Here is a 22,479-nt window from a genome sequence, read left to right as displayed (position 1 = left end):
GGCATAACAAAACTAACCTTGGCAGCAGTGACTGATATATTATCACGTCTCCCTCTGCTTCGCATTTAAATGTATTTACGGATGTTTGTTTACGGAGGACAACCGAACACAAATTAAAACATGCGTTTGTTTTGACGCATTTTGAAAATTGTATGAACTTCTTTTCGATCATACTGTAAAATAGTTAATATTATCTACACAATTCATTCAGTCTTATTCCTTTTAATATGTGAAGTTGCCACGATCAAAGTGACAAAATGCATAAATGCATAAATCCAATGAATTCATCAATTCTGCGTTTGTAAATAATTTAAAAAAACAAATTATCAACTCAGTTCTTCTTGTTACAAGATAAAATAATAGTTTTATGAAGCTACATATGAGTTTAGCAGTAAAATGCAACCTATGGATTAGATTGATATCCTTTCATAGTGTCCTTATGTTTTGTTTATAACGCTTGATAATTCATCATTAACCTACACAGGAAACACACGAAATTGTCTGAAATGTTTAGAAGGCCATCATGATCATATGGTACTATATAGGCTATAAGATCATACTGATATAAACCCCTCAGTGCCCCGACACTCCGAACACTTCTTGCAATAAATTACGAAAGCACAAATCACTTTAATGATGAAAAATGGACATGCGCACTGTTTTTCTTTCCTGGGACTGGTAATAAAACGCTGCGCATGAAGCGCATCTTTCGTGAGGGGTGTCACATGAGCGCGCTGTCCAATGAAGACCTCTCCAATGTTCTGATTCAGTCCAGGGGAAGACGCCTCATAAAACAAGACCTCAGACCTGTTAGAATCGCTCCTGAAGTTTTTCAAGGATTAGAATTGACGAGTAAAGTTAAATGAAATAGACGCTTTTCTTCCAGGGGCTATAAAATGCTGGACGCTCAGAATAACGGTAAGTAGGCTGCAGCTCTTAGATTGTATTTCTGAAGAAATAGTTGATAAGTGCGCATCTTTTTGTATAACTTCCTTTCGTTTCTTCAATGTCAATAGACGATGAGTAAATGTCATTTGAGATTAAAGCCTATTGTTAGAGATCTTTACGCGTCAGATCTATTTTTTAATGGAGGGTATCCGCAATAAACGTGTATGGTAACTAAAGATGTACAAAGGTGCATTGTAAAATATTTTATTTTCAAGCCTGCTTCATGTGGTTACCGTTAATGCAAATGTCATAATGTTAAACATCCCAGCTTATTTTGTGTATTTTGTGTCCCGTGAAACAGTTAGAATAGTCACATTTTCATCAATATTTAGCTACATTTTATGTTTGTAGTTCAGAGACACAAAGTACAAGAACATTTCTGTCAATTCTGTATCGTTATGTTGAACAGTCAAAAAACTTTTTTGTATGATTGCTAAAATAATCCATAAAATGTAAAAAGAATCCATCCTCATCCCCAAGCCAGTGAGTAGGTTTACAATATACGGTTCATTTAAATACAATGCGCTTCCTATAATATTCCTCTCAGTGTACTTATAGCATTTAACTTCCGTGACACTTTCTGTGAATTAAACGTCTGATTTTTTGGGTTTGTGTCGAGTGGGCGTGGATTGGGTGGACACGTCCATAGGTGACATGAAAAGACCCAATATCGTCCAATCTGTCATCCCTTCAAATGCTACGTAAAGTGAACAGATTTGTCAGAGCTTTATATGCGTGTTGGCTACGGCTTTATTTTATCATAAGAATTATTTTGAATATCATATTTGTCGACAGTCGTCGGTCGTTTTATATGATCATTTGGCGGAAAGATTGAGGTATTTTTTAACTTGATGAAGTTATATTCTGTGCATTAATAGGACTCCTAAACTAGGCTTGGGAAAGCAGATCTAAATTAAATGTAGATTTTAATTTTCTCAAATGTTTTATTTTAATTGTACATAGAAAATAGCTGTTCATTTAAAATCAGTTCATTCACACACACACACACACACACTCGTGTTTATAACGTCCCAATAAGAATGATGATTATTTGTGATTCATATTGTCATGTGTTTGATGTTTCCAGAGATGGACTTCACACCAGATGCAGATCTGGAGGAGCTTTGCCCTGTTTGTGGAGATAAAGTCTCCGGATATCATTACGGACTTCTTACCTGTGAAAGCTGTAAGGTAAGCTACGTTTCGCCTTTATAACACTTAATATATTTTTATTATTCTTTTTTTATCATTGATAGCATGATACTAAAGAGCTCAATAGTTTTCGCACATTTAATATATAATGCATGAAATGTACATCAAAGTTTTAAGTCGGCTCATTTGTTTTTATTTGTATGTAAATTACAAATCAATTTACATCAATTACAAAAGGTGAAATCAATTCATTTATTGGTGTATTTAATTGATTAAATTATGAACTAAATGATTTATTATTGCAGGGCTTTTTCAAGAGGACGGTTCAGAATAACAAGAGATACACGTGCACACAGAATCAGGACTGTGGCATTGACAAAACCCAGAGGAAAAGATGTCCTTACTGTCGTTTCCAGAAGTGTCTTAGCGTTGGCATGAGGCTGGAGGGTAAGAAAATCCGTAATTATGTCATATAAATGCATGACGAAAAATTTGTTATTTTCATATGTTAATCAAAATGGTGTTGGGAAATATCCAATTGCTCGCTTTATTTTAACCCGAAAATAACGTGTATGGTAACACGCATTAAATATCTATAATCACCTTTTTACTTAAATTAATCTAATGTTGTAATTTATAAGCTTGGTTCAGCCATATTTCTCGATGTTACAACATGAAGCAGTGCTCGAATTGAAGGGGGGCTGGGGGAATCCGGGACCCCCGTTGGGCACTAGGGGTCCCCATAACAAGTAAAAAATAGACTTAGGGGGTCCCTCAGATATTTTCATTTGAGTAAAAATTATAATGATATTGACAAATGTGATTAAATTTATGCAATGGATTTGCAAAATGTTGTGAATAAATTATTTACAATAATTGATAATAAGTTTGTTTATGGGCTAGTTGTCATGTCACTTTAAATTTGAAACGCCAAACAAATGTCATTTCTGTTCACCAAGCCTGTATTGATTTGAGCCAAAATACAGTAAAAGCCTGTTCTTTATGTAAGCCTGTTTTGAATAAATATAGTTATGCATATTATGATCAAATATATTGTGTATGTTGTATAAATTGTATATTTTCGACACGAACCCCCACCCCCACAAAAAAGTCTTATGGTGGGGACCCCCGTAAGACTTGATTCAATTCGAGCACTGACGTGAAGCACATTTCTGATCGGTTGACAAAAGTTTCAGTGTACAAAAGGACAGAACCTCGGCCAGAACCTCTTCATCTGCTCCCTGTGCGCTCGATTCCCAGGCCGCGTGCAAAAAAGCACCTGTTTCCGCGCGCTCCTGTGACACATTCCTCGCGCGCTGATAAGCCTCGCGTGTTCATGTAGGCTCTAGTTAAAAAGTTCACGAGAACCAGCTTGGAAAATTTCCACAGGAGGAAAAATATGCTTTCGTTGCGTCCTCTGGAATTGCCAAGCATTCCTTGCTTTATTTGGTATTATATTCCCATACCTTCAAAATATCTTCACTTAGTAGGCTACAAAGCTTATGTTTTGCAAAAAGAAAGTAAGACATTTTGAAATTCATCATTTTGAAACTCTCTCTCTCTCTCTCTCTCTCTCTCTCTCTCTCTCTCTCTCTCTCTATCTATCTATCTCTCTCTCCAGCTGTCCGTGCTGATCGAATGAGAGGAGGGAGAAATAAGTTTGGCCCTATGTACAAACGTGACCGTGCCCTGAAACAGCAGAAGAGAGCTTTAATCCGAGCCAGCGGTTTTAAAATAGAGCCCATCCCAACCCTGCTGTCTACCGGTCAGACCGAATACCCCCTTCCGGGGTCATTCCCAGGGCTCCATCCTCCTTCTCTCTCATCTCCGGAGTATGACTGCCCTCCTCTATGCCCCCCGGCTCTTGGTATCGCCCTGCAAAGCTACGGTTCATTCCCGGCACAGTACCAATACACAGCACCGGTGCACAGTAGATCCATTAAGGCAGAATACACAGAAACATACTCCAGTTCACCTGATTCGTCTCTGGGGTACCCGTATCCTGACGTCTGCATGCCAGCCTCTCCACATACCAGCCCTATGAACCCGGATGCGCCCCCACTCGTGCTAGAACTGGTCAGCTGCGATCCAGACCAAGAACAGGTGAGTGTCCAAAGATATGTCTTATTCTTATGCGTTAATGTAAAAGAGTTGCCACGGTAACAATATACAATTGTCATTTCCAGGTTAGGGCAAAGATCTGTGCCTACCTTCACCAAGAGCAGAGCGGCAGGGGTAAACTGGACAAACCGCGGCCTTTCAGCCTGTTATGTGTCATGGCGGATCAGACACTGTTCTCAATCGTCGAGTGGGCGAGAAGCTGTGTCTTTTTCAAGCAACTAAAGGTACACATCAGTATAAAAATGTCAATGGAAAGTCCCCATAAAACGTGTGCGTGTGTCTATAGGGACACTACTCTGATTATCAAATGTTACAAGCTGAACGTCTTGTCTAATCACAACTATTTTGGAGTAAGTCTGCTATTTTGTCGCCAGATCATGCATCTTACTGAAAGATAACACTAAGGGACATCGAGACATTAAGATATTATGTTGTTGTGAAATGATTTGCTAATGTGTTTTGTTAAACGCCTTTATAAATAAGATTACATCTGCTTGTTTATATTTCATCTGTGGTTTTGCCCATTTGTGTGTCAGGGTGTCTTGCTCACAGGTTGGTGTTATGATCAAAACCTGTTTTGTGGTGGGAGTGGTGTTGTTACACAATATAGTTAGAAAGAAACCAAAAGATGTCGCATATCTTAATAACAAGCTCCCGCTTAGGATTCACTCAGTCTTTTGTGGTTAGTCACATCCACTTATTTACATATTGTGGTAAATGGGGAATTGAAAAAGCGGTTGGTCATACGTTTACAGTCATCAGCGTGGCAATTGGAGTTATTTTGATGCCGTTATTGATTGCAAGTCCTGATATACTGTGTAATGCTCTTCGGTGTCTTTAAGTGGCTCAATGCTTCTACTTCAAGCAAAGTTTCTAGTACTTTTTTGCATATTCACACCTGCAGGAGTCACATATTCATAGTCTTTTCCGCTTTGAAGTCATGGCACTACGTCAGACTTCGTACTTCCGCTCAATTTCAGTTCACTTCTGTGCTCAGTCTGATAAAGCAAACCAGCCTTATCTACGGCTCGACACCAGCCGTCCAACCAACGAACAGAGGGCCGCTGAGAGCTGTGACGTAGACTCTAAGCGTTAAGTTGCAGCATTTCCGACGGACTCGAAATGAACGAAGAGCTGTGTTTAACAGAACTAATCCTAACTTTGACAGTTGGCTGCAAATATTTTCTTGTCTCTGCTGTCAAATATTAGGTAAAGCTGAGCCGGCGCATAACATACGACATGTGATTGGCTTACGGGTACACCAATGATTTTAAACTTCAGACAACAGCCCCCCACGAGAAAGTAAACGCTTCTCAATCATGCCCCTCCAGACTCGGAGCTGCGAAGCAAAGCAAAGTAGCAGAGTTTTGTATTACCCGGCTAACTAGTGTCAAGTTCTGTGACTCTTGCATAAAATAGTCTGAATGTGTATGCTAGGGACCGACTCCCGCTTTCAGAAGCGTTTAATTACATTCCACATTGAAGATAGCTCTGGAATCCCAGCTCTGCTGTGTTGATCTCAGTTGTCGTAATGTATCACACCATGCTGAATATTTGCGTTTCGATCGAATGGATTTTCTCAAACTGCACGTACCTGTGCTCCCATGTATACAAATGCTTTATCTGGGTGAAGTGAAATGCTACACTGTCAAAAAGATCAGAAATATACCGTAATAAATATTTTGTTTCTGTAAAATTATTGTGTGGTCTATAGTGTATATATATTAAATAGTTTTCCACATTTGTCTTGTAAATGTGTCTTGTTCTGTAATTTTATAGTTTTTGACCGCATTTCAAAAATAAACTGTAAAAAATAAAGTAAAATTACGGGTTTTCCCTGTAAAATTACACTCACCCCGGTTTTTGAGCGTATTTCAAAAATCTGTAATTTAAAAAAAAATGTTTTACAGTGTAGTGGGTAAGGAGGTTGTCTGTGAATGGTGTGTGTTGGTGATAGTCTTTTAGATAAGTAAGAATCTAAAATGTGCCTTTTTAATTTACAAACACACCTGCTGTGCTTGTGGATGGATGAGGTCAAGGTCATTGTGCGTTCGGGTCTGGTAGCAGCGGATGAGATAAGACCGTACAGAGGGCAGAAATTGGATTTTAGTTATAGTGCCTGTGTTGTGTTTGATATGTGCAGTGATACAGTTTTCCTAAAGATTTACTGATAAACACTGTGTTTAAGAATTCTGACAAAGTATGACCCCCGAAATGTTTGACCAACAATGGAGATCAGTTTGGAGGAGGGATGAGAGAAAGGGCATGTGGTTAGAGGAAAAATGAGTTGTCCTCGTCTGGCACTCATAAAAACCAAATATTCAAGGCACCTATTCGCTCTCCTTCTGCATCTGCAATGATTTTCTTGCCAATTTTGGGAAGTTTTAAGTAAAAACAATAAGACCTTGCATATATTTATTATTGTTTTGACCTTTGGACACTTTTATCTACAGTAGAGAGCACACTGACTTTATTACACCTCTTTATATGCATTGTAACGATGTACAACTGTGTAACAAGCAACAACACATGCAATTTCCCATTGCTCAGGTGGGAGATCAGATGCGACTGCTGCACAACTGTTGGAGTGAGCTGCTGCTTCTTGATCATATCTGTAGACAGGTGCACCATGGGAGAGAGAACAGTCTGCTGCTCATAACAGGACAGGAGGTGAGATTGTCCAACTATAATGCTCACTTATTTTTTATTCTGTTCATTCTTCTCTATAATGTGTTTACATTGCATATAGTGTGTATATACTGTATAGTGTAAAGCGATATGGTGTGGCATGTTTATTGTTGTGTTTATAGCAAACTGCAAAATCAAACAGCAGCTTACTTTGCCACATTGCATCAAACTTCTGATTATGATTCTGAGCTGATCATAAATCATTATCAAATTAAAACAATGCTTTGTGGACAAGTACAAGTATTTGAACACATTTACAGATGTTTATATTCCTTGTATTCCTGTCACGTCTAGACAAAACAAATCTCCAAATAAAGATGTTTTTGTGTCGTGCAGATTGAGCTGTCAGGAGTGTTATCTGACGCGGGACTGACTCTGGCCGGTCTAGTACAGCGAGGACAAGAACTGGCCAAAAGACTTCAGCTCTTACAGGTGGACAGAAGGGAGATGGCCTGCTTGAAGTTTCTCATTCTCTTTAACCCAAGTAAGTATGGCTGTATTCCTATTTATTTACATTTGTTATATACCAACGGTATGTACTCCACTGGTGAGGTCTCTGTAGTATGTAGTCAAGCAGTATGCCAATACTGGGACACTGATATTGACAACAAATCTTTGTGAAAATGTGATTCAAAATCTTAGTAAGTGATCATTGATATAAAATCTCTAACAAAATGTATATGTTAATTTATGCATTTGAATATATTATTATTATATTATATATTTTATGACATATTATTATTATCATATTTCTATGGTATTGATCAGCCCTGCAAAGGATTTGGAAAATGGATTGGAAATATATGGTTATTAAGTTTTGGTATGTCTTCGTTTTTGGCATTTCGTCAAATACATATTTATAGGTGCCATTACGGGTATATTATATTATATACCGATATATATAAATACATTTAGTTAGGACGGTTTATATTTGTACAGCACATTTGTAATACAAAACAATGTAAGTTCCCGGTTTAAAATAATACGCTAAATACAATAAATGAAAAAACGCATCCCCATTCTTGTTTTAACTTTACCATGTTGTACCCAGCGATAGGTATTGAGATTCTTCCAATTCCAATTTCATTAGGCACAATGAACAGGCCATCTAAAAGAAGATCATGCATTTGAAAAGCGAAAGAATTTGTCATCTCTCTGTCACATTGATTTTGTTCATTCTTTAGCTAAATGGAAGCAGGTCTATGGAGCAATTTGTGTCCTTCAAATGTTTTGAAAAGATTATTCAACCTTTGAATTACCGTGTGAATGGCATTTCTGACTAGATCGGCTAAGTGCTCCATTAATGGGTCAGGCTATTGTGACCGAACACACACACACACACACACACCCCATCGGAAACACTTGAGGAACACACACATATAAATGAGATATGATGGTTTCTCTCTTTTAGATGTGAAGCTGTTGGAGAACCAGCAGCTTGTAGAGAACATCCAGGAGCAGATCAACAGCGCTCTGATTGAGTACACGCTCTACTTTTACCCTCAGTGTCTGGACAGGTTCAGTCAGCTCATACTGCGGTTACCTGAGGTCCGCTCGCTCAGCGCACAGGCGGAGGATTACCTGTGCTACAAACACCTGTGTGGAGAGGTGCCATGCAACAATCTCCTGATAGAAATGCTTCATGCCAAGAGATCGACTGCGATGTGAGAGGGAGTTTGAGAGTTTAAGGCTTAAGCCATATGTTCTTATTGGAATGTGAACACTTTTCCAAAGGCATTTCTTTCATACTTTACATGAATGTACAGAATGATGTGTTTTTTTTCTCTTTTTCTTTTTTAACAAAGCATGACAATCATAAGGGGACAGAGAGATTTGAATATTAACCGATTATTTGACTCACGTGGTCTTTTTTTACGGCTGTTTTTATCTATATTGTCTTTTATTTCTCTTGAATGTGAGAAAATGCTAACACAGAATGTAATTGGAACCCTGCTGTATCTGTTATTATTAACCTTAATATTATTACTATTGTTATTATTATTATTATATTATTATGAGTTATGTTATTACTTTTGTGCTTTTGTACAGAGAATGGTCAATGGACTGTTTATTGTTTGTTTAAGAGGGCCTTTCCAAAATCAATCCGATTCAGAGTATTTATTAAAATGATTTTTATTAACATGATATATCGATTAAACTGATATATTTAAAGCACATTTTTACAAAGATGCCAGATATATGTGTCTTTACATTTAAATTGGTCGAAATAAAATAATGAAAAGAAAATGCTGCTTTTATGAATAAAACAAACCCTAAGAGATTGCGCGTGTGCTACGTTTTTTGAATGGGCATGTTTCTAAAGAGAGTTGTGGGGCCAGACATGCTGTTATCCTTTTGAGTGTCTCTTCAGCGAGGCAATAAAAAAAGGGTAAGGGAAGGTCAGAAAACATTCACACATGCTGTAACCCTTGTAAGCTCACAAAAGAAGAGTGCATTTTTTACATTCATTGAAAACCCTTGGGATAACTATTTTTTAATTGAATCGATCTATGTGTGTCAGAAACAATTACAAAATGAAAAACATGTTTTTTATAACCACGAATAACAAACATTTTATCAATTCTGTCTTGTAAAATTCTTATTTCACAAATGACTGAAGAGATTCTGACTTTCACTTGAACAACATTAAGTTTAATTGTGAAAGTAAATACAAAATGAATGCTGCTTTTCTATGCTTAACACATTGTGTAAAAACAGGGTATTACAATAAAATATTTTATATTTTTACGTTTATTTTTTACGAGCCATAGTAGTATGATTACAGAACATGACAATAACATAAATGTCACTAGGAGAAGAGAACATTTCCAGAAATGATGTAAAAATGCATTTTGTCATGTTTGGACAGTACACACATAATCCAATACAGGTACATTTGACACTTAAAAACAGATGTAAAGACTTAAAATTAAATAATGTGTTAATTTTCATTGCTTGCATTTACACACTGATATTTTCCACAATCCACTGAGAAAGATAAAAACAGGTGATAGGTATAGCAGTATATCTAGAATCTGAATTACTATGAATTGGTGAAACTCCTATCCAAAGTCATTCAATCACTAACAACAAAATCCTGTTGTCTGGTCACAAAAAATGGCATGATGAGGCTCACGGTGGAATAAAAGCTTGAATACTGTGAGCTTTTGTATTGTGCCACAATGTCTATGCAATATTAAAAAGACACGTAAAAGCCTTGATGTGTCAGACCGGGTGCAGTCTCAGAGTTCACTCACTCAACACAGATTCAGTCCTGGGAATGAGAAGGCCTGGAGAATTGCGGGGGAGGCGGAACTTTCTGAAGCTGCTCTTGTGCGCGTGTGTTGTGTGTGTTTCATCACATATTGAGTTTACATCCCAGAATAAGTCTAGAGTCCATGTGACATAGTGTAAAGCTTCCCTTAGCCTAAGGTAACAGCAAAAAAGAAATTAGTAAACTAAATCTATGAGAGTTCTGAGAAAATAAAGAAAGGACTCAACCAGGAATAACATAGTTTCATTGTATATTTTCCCCCAAATATGTGTTAATGTAAGAACTACTAAAGAACTACATTTTAGCGATTACATGAAAAACTTCCTTACCTGAAGGCTTAAAGGCTGTAAGTTGCACCACCTGAAATGAAAGAGTTTGCTGTGATTTCATTCAAAACAATAACACAAATATTTATGTTATATTAAAACCAGACTAATTAATAATAAACGAATATATACATAACGATAAACTAATTATTCTTATTATTTGTTATTAATAAATTATTATAGTTGTATTAAAAATAATATTATTATTTGATTACTATGTATGGTTTTCAGCTAACTGATTTCCATTGGGAGCTTTTAATGAGAAACTCACAGTAGAGACCTCTTTAAAGCGTTCTGAAACAGAAAGAGGAAATTATGCTGTGCAGAAAATAGCAAAAGGTTCGCTTTTAGAAAATAGTATTTATGACTATTTTAACCACACATATACACACCGTTCTTAAAGACAAGAGATCTGCTCATGGTAGTTGAGTTTTCACTGTTGTCTGGGCTGGAATGAGTTGGCAGACTGTGTACCCATGATTTCTGAGAGGGCATGAAGCTGGTAGGCTGAGAGCAGTTCTTCAACAAGAAGTGACATCAAAAATGAGACGAATAATCAGAGGAACAGGTTATCATTAAAACATTTGTAAAAAGGTTTACTTACTGTAAACGACAAAGCTTTTCGTTTCTCCTGAATTCGTCGTATTGCATTTCGCACCTACGTTATTATTAGACAGTTGTAAGTTTACAGTTTGTTGAGGAAGACATGTAGTGTTCATTTTAAAGTCCAATTTAAACTGTCATACCTCACTGTTGTACACGGCATAGACCAGGAAAATGTACAGACCCTAGAGAAATAAAATGTAAGTTAAATGATAAAGAAATCTGTGTTTTGCTGACAATTTTTGTCTGCCAGTTTAGACAGTTTAAACCTTTTAAACCGTGTTCATGCTTTTGATAGGCTACTCAAATAATGTTTGCAGGGACTTGTCTCTGTCAAATCCATTAATGTAAGAAGTGCTATTCCTTTCTTTTTGTGAAAACTAAGTGAAAAATATATTCATCTTGAAATAAAACAGAACACAAGTGTTAACTGTAGAAGGATACATTGGCCCAAATAATAAACAACAGTAACATTACTATTGTTTTTTAATGCGTATTTATTACGAATAATGTGTTCATTTGCCAAATGTATATTTGTCTGAATATTGCTGATGTATATTTTAGATTAATTGAGGTTAAATCTCCAGATTAAAAGTGGAGTTGGGGATTGAGGTGGGATGCAGTAGAATGAGGTAAAATATGGATGAATGAAAGAACCCCCATGTATCAAAATTGGTACACATCAGAAACCGCTGAGTGTCAGATTGACTGATGTGGTCTGCCTGATTTAAGGTGATGCTCCGTTTATAAAACCTTGCTCAAATTGGCCATTGACTAAAATTGGACATTGACACAACATGTAAAAAGTTACAACAGAAATGTTTTGTTTTGGCAGCCATTAACGATTCATATAATGTACAGTATATTACACTACGCCAACAGAATCTTTCCGCAGAACAGACTCTGCATAAAACATTCATGACAGATTTGCCCTGGCTAATTATATGGGAAGAGTTTCCGTCCAGTGCTGAATCCAGCTCATGAATCTCTCTCTATCTCTCTTGGTATGTGTGTGTACTCCATTTTCCAATCTATCTTCTCTTTATCTCTTTCTCAGACAAACACTATAAATCTACATTAACAAGCTCTGGGAGGGAGAACGACTCTCATTCATTATGTGAGAGGAAGGAAGACTTGGCAAGTAAAGAAAACACGAGAGCTGCACATGCAACCAAAATGAGAGATAAAGTTAAAGAAAGTTCTCCCACAAATAAAATAAAAACATTTCATTTCTGTCATGTTGTGTATTACCTGAAAACCATTGAGTATGATGAAGACGTAAGCCAGAACCAAAGATAAGTGTACCAACACTCCACACAGCCACGTCAAACCTAATACTGGCAATAAGATCAACACTGGCCGTGTCGCTGCCCTGCGCACACACACACACACACACACACAAGGAAATGCACAATTATCACAAGTAGTGATAACTAATACAATTTAGTCAGGGTGAGATTATCATAACGGTGCTGTGGAGATAAAGCTGAATTGGCTTTCTCTCTTAGTTTAGCTGGTTAGTCATACAAGCGTCAGTACAGATCTTCAACACCAACAGGAAAAACAAATGACTGTGCACAGTACTGCACAGTTGCATCATATCATTTCTAGACCAGGTGGCCGATAGAGACACATGCAATGTGAAAGAGAAACACTCGGACAGATCACAACAAAATTACTGGTCAGTCATCTGTAATAATGAAATGAATCTGACTAGCTGACTAGTTTTAACCTTTATTTTGATAAAAGAATGTAATACATGTTAAAGTAAGAAAATAATCACCAGGTAAGATCAAGTGTGTGAAGTTTGGAATCAGAACTGGGCGTCAGCATTTTTGCCTTGCGACGTGCGCTGGCCACTGTAACCATAACAACGCGGAAAAGAACCACAGCGTTGACCTAAAGAAAATCGAACATGAGAAACCATTGATTCATATTATACATTTGATTATTATACTTGCTTGCACTCCATGTTTTATACATTGTGAAAAACATTCCCTTTAAAGCTTTCAGGACAATATTTCCCAAACTCTATCAGAGGAATATCACCCACATGATTCACGCACAACCATATTTACACATACTGTGCATTTCTGTATGCTGTTGTGGATACATGATATTTCAATCTCTACATATACTCTAAATATTAATTGTATTCTCCAACAAAAGTCATGAGACAATTTTCATATTTTGGTGAACTATTCCTTTTATAACCTGAAACCTTGTGCTGCTGTCCCTTTAAGAAATACCACTTCACATGTGACACCAGCCACAAGGCTCAAGCACTTATTTATTAAAAGATTTTAACATTTTAAAAGATGTTATTTAGAATTCAGACTACATTAAAAACATTCATGAATTCTAAGTCATTCTCAAGCGCATACTTACAGACACAACAAACAGCACGGGTCCTGCAAAAGCCCAAATAACTTCCGACTTCATATTCAACCAGCAGTATTCCTCTGCCTTGTAACGGTCCAAAGTAACTGCCAAGGTTACAGCCACTATAACAACAGGCACCCCTAAGAGACACAAGACAGACCAAATGCATGAGAAGAGGATTAATAAAAGCATTAATGATGAGATGATACACACACACACATGCAGGCTTCTCACCCCAACCCAGCACATAGTAGAGCTTCATTCTCCTCTCTTCGCTGATGTTAACAGAGACCACTTTACTCCACAGCAGTAAGCCCTCCACCAGCATCCAACAGAAAGATGAGAGAAAAAACAGGTGGAGAAGGACTGTCACCAACCAACAGGCTTTCTGCGTGAAATCAACACACGTGCACAAATGCTTGCCATGAGTTTCATTGTCAAGAATAGAATGTTCTCCAAAAAAGTTAAATAAAGTAACATTTTAAAGTTAACTGAAAATCTTGTTTAAGTGTTTATAAGTTGATGGAGATAATACATGAAACAATTCATGTTGCAAAGATTATACCGTGAAATTCAGAATTTTGTTTTACAAAAATTGTTATAAAATATTTATAAAGGATTACTGTATTTTACTGGCTTTATTTATGCTGTTGATGTCACTGTTAATTTGCTTAGAGTTGCTTTTTCACCGTAAAAAACTTGCAGAAAAGAAGCGGGGCAAAAGTTTTACGGAAAAATACTAGCAGCTGAGCAGAGTTTTGTACTTCGATTGTACCCAGAATGCATTGCGTTTATCTAAAGAGGTTTTTTTGGTTGTCACCATTGTTGGGACAAACTGTTTTATTCTTGATGTCTGCTAGTCATGTGGTCATTTTTTATGTGAAAGACGTGTTGTTCAGAATATAATTAAACTTATACAGTATCATGATGAGAGGGACATAATCACTTTATATCAGTACCTGATGTAACTCTAAAACATGTAATGATACTCCCTACAAGAAATGAAACAGCAGTAATATTGCTGAGCCTTTTTTCCACCTGTTTCGGTTTCAACACATAGTTATTAAATCTGGGGCAAGACTTAACATAAGATGCAAAGGGTCAAGATCCCAATTAAAGCAAACAATCATCATCATAACGGTGACTCAACAAAAGTCATCAACATGTAAACTTGTGTTAATTCTCAATTTCTGAAGACGTACAACCGAAATAAAGTGTCAGTGGTGTCTGTAAGTGAAAACAACTCCTTGTAAAAACTACGGAATTTCACTGTTAATTTACCAGAGAATTTCACTGTTAATTTCACGGGAATTTTTACATTGTGATGAATGTATTTTATCGTATTTCAAAAATAGACTTTAGAAAAAAGCATTAAAAAAAACACATTTTCATTTGAAATTATGCATTTTTCATGTTTTTCTTGTAAATTTGATCATTCAAAGGGTTTTGGCCGTAAAAAACTGTAAAATAGAAGTAATATTCTGTAAAGTTTTCTTTTACATTTTACCTGCTGTCAGTTTTAAAGACATATCGGTTTACTTGAAAGTTACTTGGAATTAGATTTTCACCCTCTATGTCTAAAACCAATTATTAATGTTTCATGTAGATAAAATATGTATATGTAGCTAATGCTAAATTATTTTACTGTTAAAAGAAGTAAAAATATGTTTTTACAAGTTGTAAAGTAAAATCAATACACATTCTTTTTTTCATATTTGAGTTAATCGTCGCGGGATGGTTGAAATACATCAATATATCAGAGAATATTTATAGACGTGAGCACACCTGATCTACAGCAGCCCAGTCACTGAATATTAGGAGAAACTGAGACACAGCCAGAGCCACTATTAGGTTTTTGTGGACAGTAGTTCGATCTGACTTCGGAACACTAGAGGGAGACAGAAAAAAATAGAAGCGTTCCCATGGGTGAGATGTTGGATATGAAAGCAGCTTTATCCAGTAAAATATGTATAATAATCAGTGTTGGGAAAGTTACTCTGAAAAAGTAATGAATTACTAGTTACTAATTACATATTCAATAGTGTAATTAGATTACTGTACAAATTACGTTCTCCAAAAAGTATTTAGTTACTGATTACTAATTACTTTCTATATCCTTCATCCACTTTGATTAGTTAAGTGAATCAAGGGTAGACATGAAACGACTCTTAATTCATCCAAATAAATCATATACAACTACATAAAGTTCTCTCATTAACTGACTTAAGTATTACAAATGTGAGAAAGATACATTAATGCGTACATTTTAAAGTTAGACTTTGAAATTTAATGTCAATTCCACTATTGTATACATTACACAGTATTTAGTTCGATTACATCTGAAGTCACTGTAATTTAATTACAGAGAAAATAAGAGCAATCCCTTACTTTCCTTTTTTAAGGTAAAAGTAATTAATTACAGTAACTAATTACTTAGTAACTAGTTACACCCAACACTGATAATAATTCATATTAATAACACATATAATCATGTGTTTGGAGATCACAGATGCGCTCAAGGAGCCACAAAAGTGAAAAGACTTACCCTAGAGCAACGAAGAGAATAAATGTGAAGATAAGTCCACAGAGAGACACACCAGAGGCAATGAAACTGAATATCTGAAGGCTTATACTTTGGCTTTCTCCCTAAAACACACACAAACAGCATCTCAGTTTACAGTCACCTTGTCATTTGAAATGAAATCAACACGATGAAGAACTGTGAACTGAGCCAATAAGGCCTCTAGATGGGTGATAAAATGCATAATTACAGTTTATTTTGTCTAAAATCATAACTATGACTAGAAAGAACAGCTCTTGTGTAGTCAAATAGTGAAGTCTTCAAACTTGAGCTAACAAATCACAGAACAAAATTTTTTAATGCATTTTGCTTCAAAACACCCTTACCTCAACCTCCTCGATCTGTAACAGCAAGGCAAAGTTTGTGGTGTGGTTGCAGTAACAGGTGGTAAAGTTATTCTGAGACAAAGTTTTGAAACAGCCCTCTTTTGACCAACCGCCCCCCTGTCTGTAAAACCGAAGAAACAAGTTTTACAGGAAAAATACACGACAAAAAAAAGAACAAATACATAAAAATAAGTAAATAAACATCTCTCACGTCAGATTAAAATCCCAAAATGCACAGATTATTTCCTTTGATGTTTCCTAGTGAAAGAATAAGGGAAACGCATGAAAAGCATAATAAAAGTATTTTAACAGAAAAAAATACAGTGGAGTCCATAATAATAATATCTGAGCTGTAAATTTAAAAAACTGAAATTTCACAAATGAAAATAACATCAATTAGACGTGAATACCGCAGTTATGTGTCGAAGCGTGAACTGTACAGCAATGCTGACATGCTGTCCATCTCCCAACACTGTACTGGAGATGATGGATGAACCCAAGACCATTCTAAAATACAAGACAGTGTTTGTCAAATGAAAGAGGACAATGCTTCAAAGCAATCCTCTGTTTATTGCAGAATGACCATGTCTTACCTCAGAGAGCCATCGGTGGCTGTAGGAGGAAGAGAATTGTTTTGCTGGATGTCAGAGAAACATTTGGCAGAGTTGTACCATGTATTCAACAAAGTCACTTTTCTGTAGCCTAAACAAGAACAACACATATGCATCATAAGAATTGCATAAGGTTTTCATTCCCCGGCACAGTGTCACAATGTCAGAAATTATTATGGACTTTTATTTTTTGTCAGTCACTAGTTGCAGTGCCCTTCAAGTGGACATTCTCCACATCACACTTTATCCATGATTACATTAACCTTTGTCTCATTTACCTCTGTCTATATAATCCCCATTTAGTCTATCATTTGGAACACTGCTTCCTAGGTCTGTCATTGGTTTTCTTATGCCCAGTTTTCGCTTGTTTCTTTGTTTTCAGTCTTTTTATTTTCAGATGGATGAATGGATGGCTGGATGGATGGATGGATGGATGGTATTTTGACCTTGGCCTGTGTGTGTTATGATCTTGGTTTTGCCCCTTCAATAAACTGATCCTCACTCTTCGTGAGTTTTAGTTTCATTTCCTGTTGACTTTGTCCTTGTTTCTCACTCTTTTTAGTTACTCCGGCAGTTCAATTGCTCATCACACGTGTTAGTTAGTACGTTTATTTGATTGTTGGTTGTGTATTCTGAAAACTGTTGGGTTGGTTTTTTGCGACTAAATAGATAAAGGTAAACAAATGTGGCTTGCTGACGTTGGCTCGAACCAGGGGCAGCATTTACGTATGGCAGAGTATGGCAGTAATTCGAAAAGGCCTGCAGAAGCTTCAAGTAAACCTTAAAAGTTTCCATAAATTCAGTAGTAGTTCAGCTTAAATGCAAGATTACGTTCATAAAGACTTGATAACCGTGACGGCGTTTACAATGCACATATTTGAATGTGGTTTTAAATATCCCTACCATTGTCATGAAGTTCCTTAATATCATTAGCTGGAACAGAGATGCAGTCGCCATTTCCCACATCTGACCCACAAAATGCCGAAACACCAGAACCTTCGGACAGAATCGTCTGCTGGACCTGAAGCTCTGGAAAAGATGCCGACAGACATTTGTTTTGTTCCTGACTTGTGTTTGTTGCTTGGTGTATCCATGGCTGTGTAACTCACTGATATTCTTGCTTTGTATCTGCACAATGTCTGTGTCGTTCATCAGCAGAGAGTTGAGGTTTGTCACCATGCGGTCCACATTCTGTATCACAGCCATTGGCCCCTCAAATACCTAATTACAGCACAAACAGAGATTGTTATGAAAGGTATATTTTCACCCTCATTTTTGAATGATTTATCGGTGAGTTAATATACAGTAAAGCATTGTTTTTTCACCTCTTTGATGCTGTTCCATGTGGCATTGTCTTGGTTAAGAAGTGAATCTGCCAGGTTAATGAAGCTCTGACCGAGTCTTTTAGCATCATGCCAGCTCTTGTTGGCTGTGCTCGGCAGGTTCGCAGCCCGAGAGAGAACACGCATCAGAGAAATGATGTCCCTGCCCTCTAGGCCTTTCGATTCCTTCGACACAGCCTGCTCAGATACGTTCAACAGACGCGAAACTGAGGCCCAGCTCTGTCCATCTACAGTATCAGAGAACAAATCATCTGCAGACTGACAGAAGCAGGACACAAGGTTAGATAAACAGATCATCGATATAATGACTTCAATATACTTTTTTCAAGTATTCTGGTTAAAAAAGAAGATATGTTAAATTTAAATTGTGCGTGTGTGTGTGGGTGGGGGTAGTGTATACCATGCCAAGATCCATGAGATGTTGCATGAAGGAGCTTGGTTTGGACTTCAGAGACTTTTTGACATCTTTCATCTTCACATAGCTTTCTGTGGAACAGCTCAAACTGTCAGTCTCAACCATGACACCGAAACATGCACCCTGAGTTATCTTTAAACCCCACACATACGAACCTTTACTAAATTTGCAGATGAAATTATATTTCTTTGTGCAGGGGTTTGTGCTGTACTCATAGCCAACATCAGAGGAGACTTTAAAAATGTCACATTCTATCTCTTTTGTTTTGTGGGGTTCTGTGGAAACAGAGGTACATTATATCCACTGCAAACCAACAGAAATTTGATGACAATTAATTTCTACAATAATACAATATAATCCAAAGTAGTTCACCAAAAAAGTGAAAATGCTGTCATCATTTACTTACCCTTAAGTTATTTCAAACCTCTATGAATGTCTTTGTTCTGTTGAACACAAAAGAAGATATTTTGAAGAATGTGGGAAACCAAACCAAATGGGGCACCATTGATTAGTGCATTTTCCCCTAGTAGTCAACTGGGCTCCAGACTGTTTAACATTCTTCCAAATATCTTACTTTGTGTTTAGCAGAACAATGAGATTTACACAGGTTTGGAACAATTTGGGGGGGTTAAAACGACAGAATTTAAAGTTTTGGATGAACTACAACGTTATTAATGACAAGTAATAGTTGGAAAGTTAATGAATAGGTAAAGAATGACATCAAAGTGTAGAGACAGAGCGACATATTCTGAAAACCACGCCCACCGGGGGGGAAACAATGCAGCCCTCTCCATTGACCTTGTTCTTTCTGACATATAACAAAAACAGAATAATGCCTAAAAGCTGCCACGTGGCAAGGTTTAGAGTTAACAAGCAAAAAAATGTCAGAACTAGGTTTTTTAAGCAGTCGACCCCCCAAAAATCTAATGTAGGAGTGAAACGGAAACGTGAAAGGAAACATTCATTATTTTGAACGATGTCAAAGGATTATTTCACCCCCCTTTGTGAACATGAGAGGAGGAGATATATACAGAAACTAAATTGAATTGGTCTATGTCAATTCTTCCTGCTGAAGCTTCACGTCTCATTGCCTGTATCCGCTTGTGTCTCCTAAAAGGCTGGCTTTTATGGTTCGATGTGTAGTTCTGTGTTTTTAAGCTTGTTTGCTGTACACCCTGTCACACAGCAGCTTTTAGACATTGTTCTGTTTTTTGTTATAAGTCATAAATGACAAGGAGGCAGCTTCCCGCTATAGAAGGTCAATGGGGATGGTTGGATTGTTTTCCCCTCCAGTGTGGGCGAGGACTAAATGCCCTCTGTCTCTATGGAGTTCCTTAGTGATGACATATTTTTTTATGCAAACATAACATTTTAAGTATTTATTTTTACATTTTAATACTTCCGGTTCCGTCGCCCCAAAGTCTATGTTTTTTTTTTTTATTGTTTTTGGGTAAATCGCCTGAAATAAGGTCTTTACCTAACAAAACCTCTAAATATTTTCACGTTTTAATCTATGACATAAAACACATAAAGCTCACAAATAATGCAACATGGGCACAAATGTAGGAGATTAATTCAGGGAGTAATTACTTAAGAGGGAACACGTTTTAAATAAAGTTTGAGACAGTTGTCAGGGGATATAGGTTGTGGTGACATTGATATCGAGCGACCATAGTGTCGCTTGATAGTGGCCATAGTATAGCCTTGTGTTAGCTTTTAATTTGGCGATTGTATTTAGGCCTCAAAAATAGCAAATATTGTGTTAATCTGTAAAGATTTTCTTGATAAACATCACGAACATTTGTTAGTCAAAGATCTTGTTTTTTGTGATCTTCTTTAACACTGGTAGAAAAAGAGTTATCAATTAACATTTGTTAGAATCATTAAGGTTAATGTAGTGAACAAAGAATATAACACTGTGCTAGTGTTTTGGGGATGTTTGAATGAAAAATGTCCACATTGATGATAAATATTCTGTGGTTACTTTGCTAGATCACCAGTGTGAACCTGAGGGTAACTGACTTCACATTACTTCTAAAAGGACTTTAAATACTAATCGATAAAAGAGGGAAGCAAAGGATGAATGTCACTAAGGAGATTCTGGTGATGGATGAATGGATGGATGGATGGATGGATGGATGGATGTGACAATATTACAAACGATTATTCAGTTAACCTGGACAGTCGAGCGTGGCCGACACATTCTTAACAGACGGATGGACAGTCAAGTTCCAGTCCTCCCACCTAAAGATCGCTCTGTGATTGGTCAACCGTGAGCACGCTTCCAGCTCCTTCACCTCCTTCAACTCCAAAGCTCCGTCCCAAATGTTTAGATCAGTCAAGTTTCCAACAAACGGCTCTGTGAAAGTTCCACCAAAGGTATCCTGGTCCTGCCCCACTATAAATATTCCATCTCCATGGATGTCCTGAGGATCGGCTGCCCCTGTCCCTGAATCGCTCTCCTTTCCATCCACATAAATAGCCCAAAATGTATCATTTCTGCGCCATGTGACGCATACATGGTGCCAGTTTTTGTCAAGCGGCAGCTCGGCTTTGTAAGCAGGATGTTTTCCTTGAATGAGAAGAGCTAGCCGAACCTTTTGGGCAGGTTTATTTTGTCTTGACTCTTCTATCTGGCCGCGCAGCTGGAATTCATTGGTGAAAACAGGCGAGGCGTATGAGAAGACAGTGGAGATGTTCTCGTGTCGGGGGTCCCACTGGACACGCACGCAAACGCTCACCGCGGACAGCGACGGGAAAGACGCATTCACACGAGCAAAGCCATCCTTGAACTTAAAGGATAAACCTGGGAGGACTGTTTCTGTTAAGGTTACAAAATGTCGACAGGTTATTCATTTATTTCATTTAGGGGCTTTACGAAAGTTACGACTCTTTGGTTGACCTAAAATCAAGCAGAGTATCAACAGACATACATTACAGTAAACACTTCGAAAGCTGGAGTCAAGCACACAACAGAATCTTACTTTTCTGGACCTGATTGGCCTTTGGGTTATTATTGTTTGTACGTTGAAACCAAACAGGGTCTCTCTGGTTGTGTCTGCTGAGCAACTGCTGGGCTCCTTCCTCGTCGTCCTTTAGGTGTGAGATTGTGAGTTCAGCGAACTGAACCTTGCAATTTTGCTGAGCAGTTTTAAAATCTAAAGATTCATTCACAAGCCGGTACACTGATTTTTTGATTGGCAGAAGATTTGGGTCATCAGTATCTGAAACAGATTGTGTAATGAGTAAATTGATATTTATGGAGAGATTTGAGTTAATGCAAGGCATCATTATACGCTACAGTTAGCTTTTGCATACTACTCTTTTTATAGCGCCTCCACAGATGTGCAGCATACAAGTTAGGTCATTACGCCTTGAAGAGTCTGATTTTAACAGCATGCCACACTGTCTGTAAATGTCTCTGTTATCAGACAGGTCTGCAGTCATATAGTGCCCCAAATATTTACATTCATTAGTGACCTTAAGTCTATTACCTGACAAAAAGAAATCAGGGAATGTCAGTTTGGAGTCCTCTCTGCTCCAGGCTATCATGGTAATACTTTTCTTTGAGTTGTATCTTATGTCAAAGTCCGTTCCATACTGAGAGCACACATGCAACAGCTCTTGTAACCCCGCTTATCTTATGTTGAAGAATCAATGTAATACTCTAATATCTAAATCTCTCTGGCACTCAGTCAGACTTGATATA

At 37.2% G+C, this 22,479-nt stretch overlaps 3 protein-coding genes across 3 annotated transcripts; 1 reads left to right on the top strand and 2 right to left on the bottom strand.

The window, feature by feature from the left end:
- Nucleotides 1-782: 782 nt before the first annotated feature.
- nr5a1a (nuclear receptor subfamily 5, group A, member 1a) lies at nt 783-10,303 on the top strand. The gene is made up of 8 exons (XM_079466814.1): nt 783-918; nt 2,036-2,139; nt 2,406-2,547; nt 3,722-4,203; nt 4,287-4,445; nt 6,772-6,891; nt 7,246-7,393; nt 8,321-10,303. Exons 1-8 carry the CDS (start codon nt 897-899, stop codon nt 8,575-8,577), a joined length of 1,434 nt encoding a protein of 477 aa, XP_079322940.1. The 5' UTR covers nt 783-896; the 3' UTR covers nt 8,578-10,303.
- Nucleotides 9,543-21,849, bottom strand: LOC306900097 (adhesion G protein-coupled receptor D2-like). Its single transcript, XM_079466813.1, has 22 exons — nt 21,755-21,849; nt 18,926-19,045; nt 18,756-18,841; nt 18,338-18,613; nt 18,122-18,233; nt 17,916-18,041; nt 16,995-17,103; nt 16,812-16,908; nt 16,613-16,659; nt 16,402-16,522; nt 16,040-16,140; nt 15,280-15,382; nt 13,729-13,882; nt 13,501-13,634; nt 12,896-13,011; nt 12,364-12,484; nt 11,256-11,297; nt 11,114-11,167; nt 10,902-11,028; nt 10,781-10,803; nt 10,513-10,543; nt 9,543-10,336 (listed from the first exon to the last, which is right to left on the bottom strand). Exons 3-22 carry the CDS (start codon nt 18,825-18,827, stop codon nt 10,332-10,334), a joined length of 1,971 nt encoding a protein of 656 aa, XP_079322939.1. The 5' UTR covers nt 18,828-18,841; nt 18,926-19,045; nt 21,755-21,849; the 3' UTR covers nt 9,543-10,331.
- On the bottom strand, nt 20,942-21,705 carry LOC306900274 (adhesion G protein-coupled receptor D2-like; the record flags this gene model as incomplete). Its single annotated transcript, XM_079467093.1, has 2 exons — nt 20,942-21,585; nt 21,696-21,705. 2 exons carry the CDS (start codon nt 21,703-21,705, stop codon nt 20,942-20,944), a joined length of 654 nt encoding a protein of 217 aa, XP_079323219.1.
- Nucleotides 21,850-22,479: the final 630 nt, after the last annotated feature.

Source organism: Barbatula barbatula, assembly GCF_947034865.1.
Source record: "Barbatula barbatula genome assembly, chromosome: 11".
Lineage (NCBI taxonomy): Eukaryota > Metazoa > Chordata > Actinopteri > Cypriniformes > Nemacheilidae > Barbatula > Barbatula barbatula.
The sequence above is the reverse complement of the archived record's forward strand: the minus strand, read 5'-3'. Positions and strand labels throughout refer to the sequence as shown.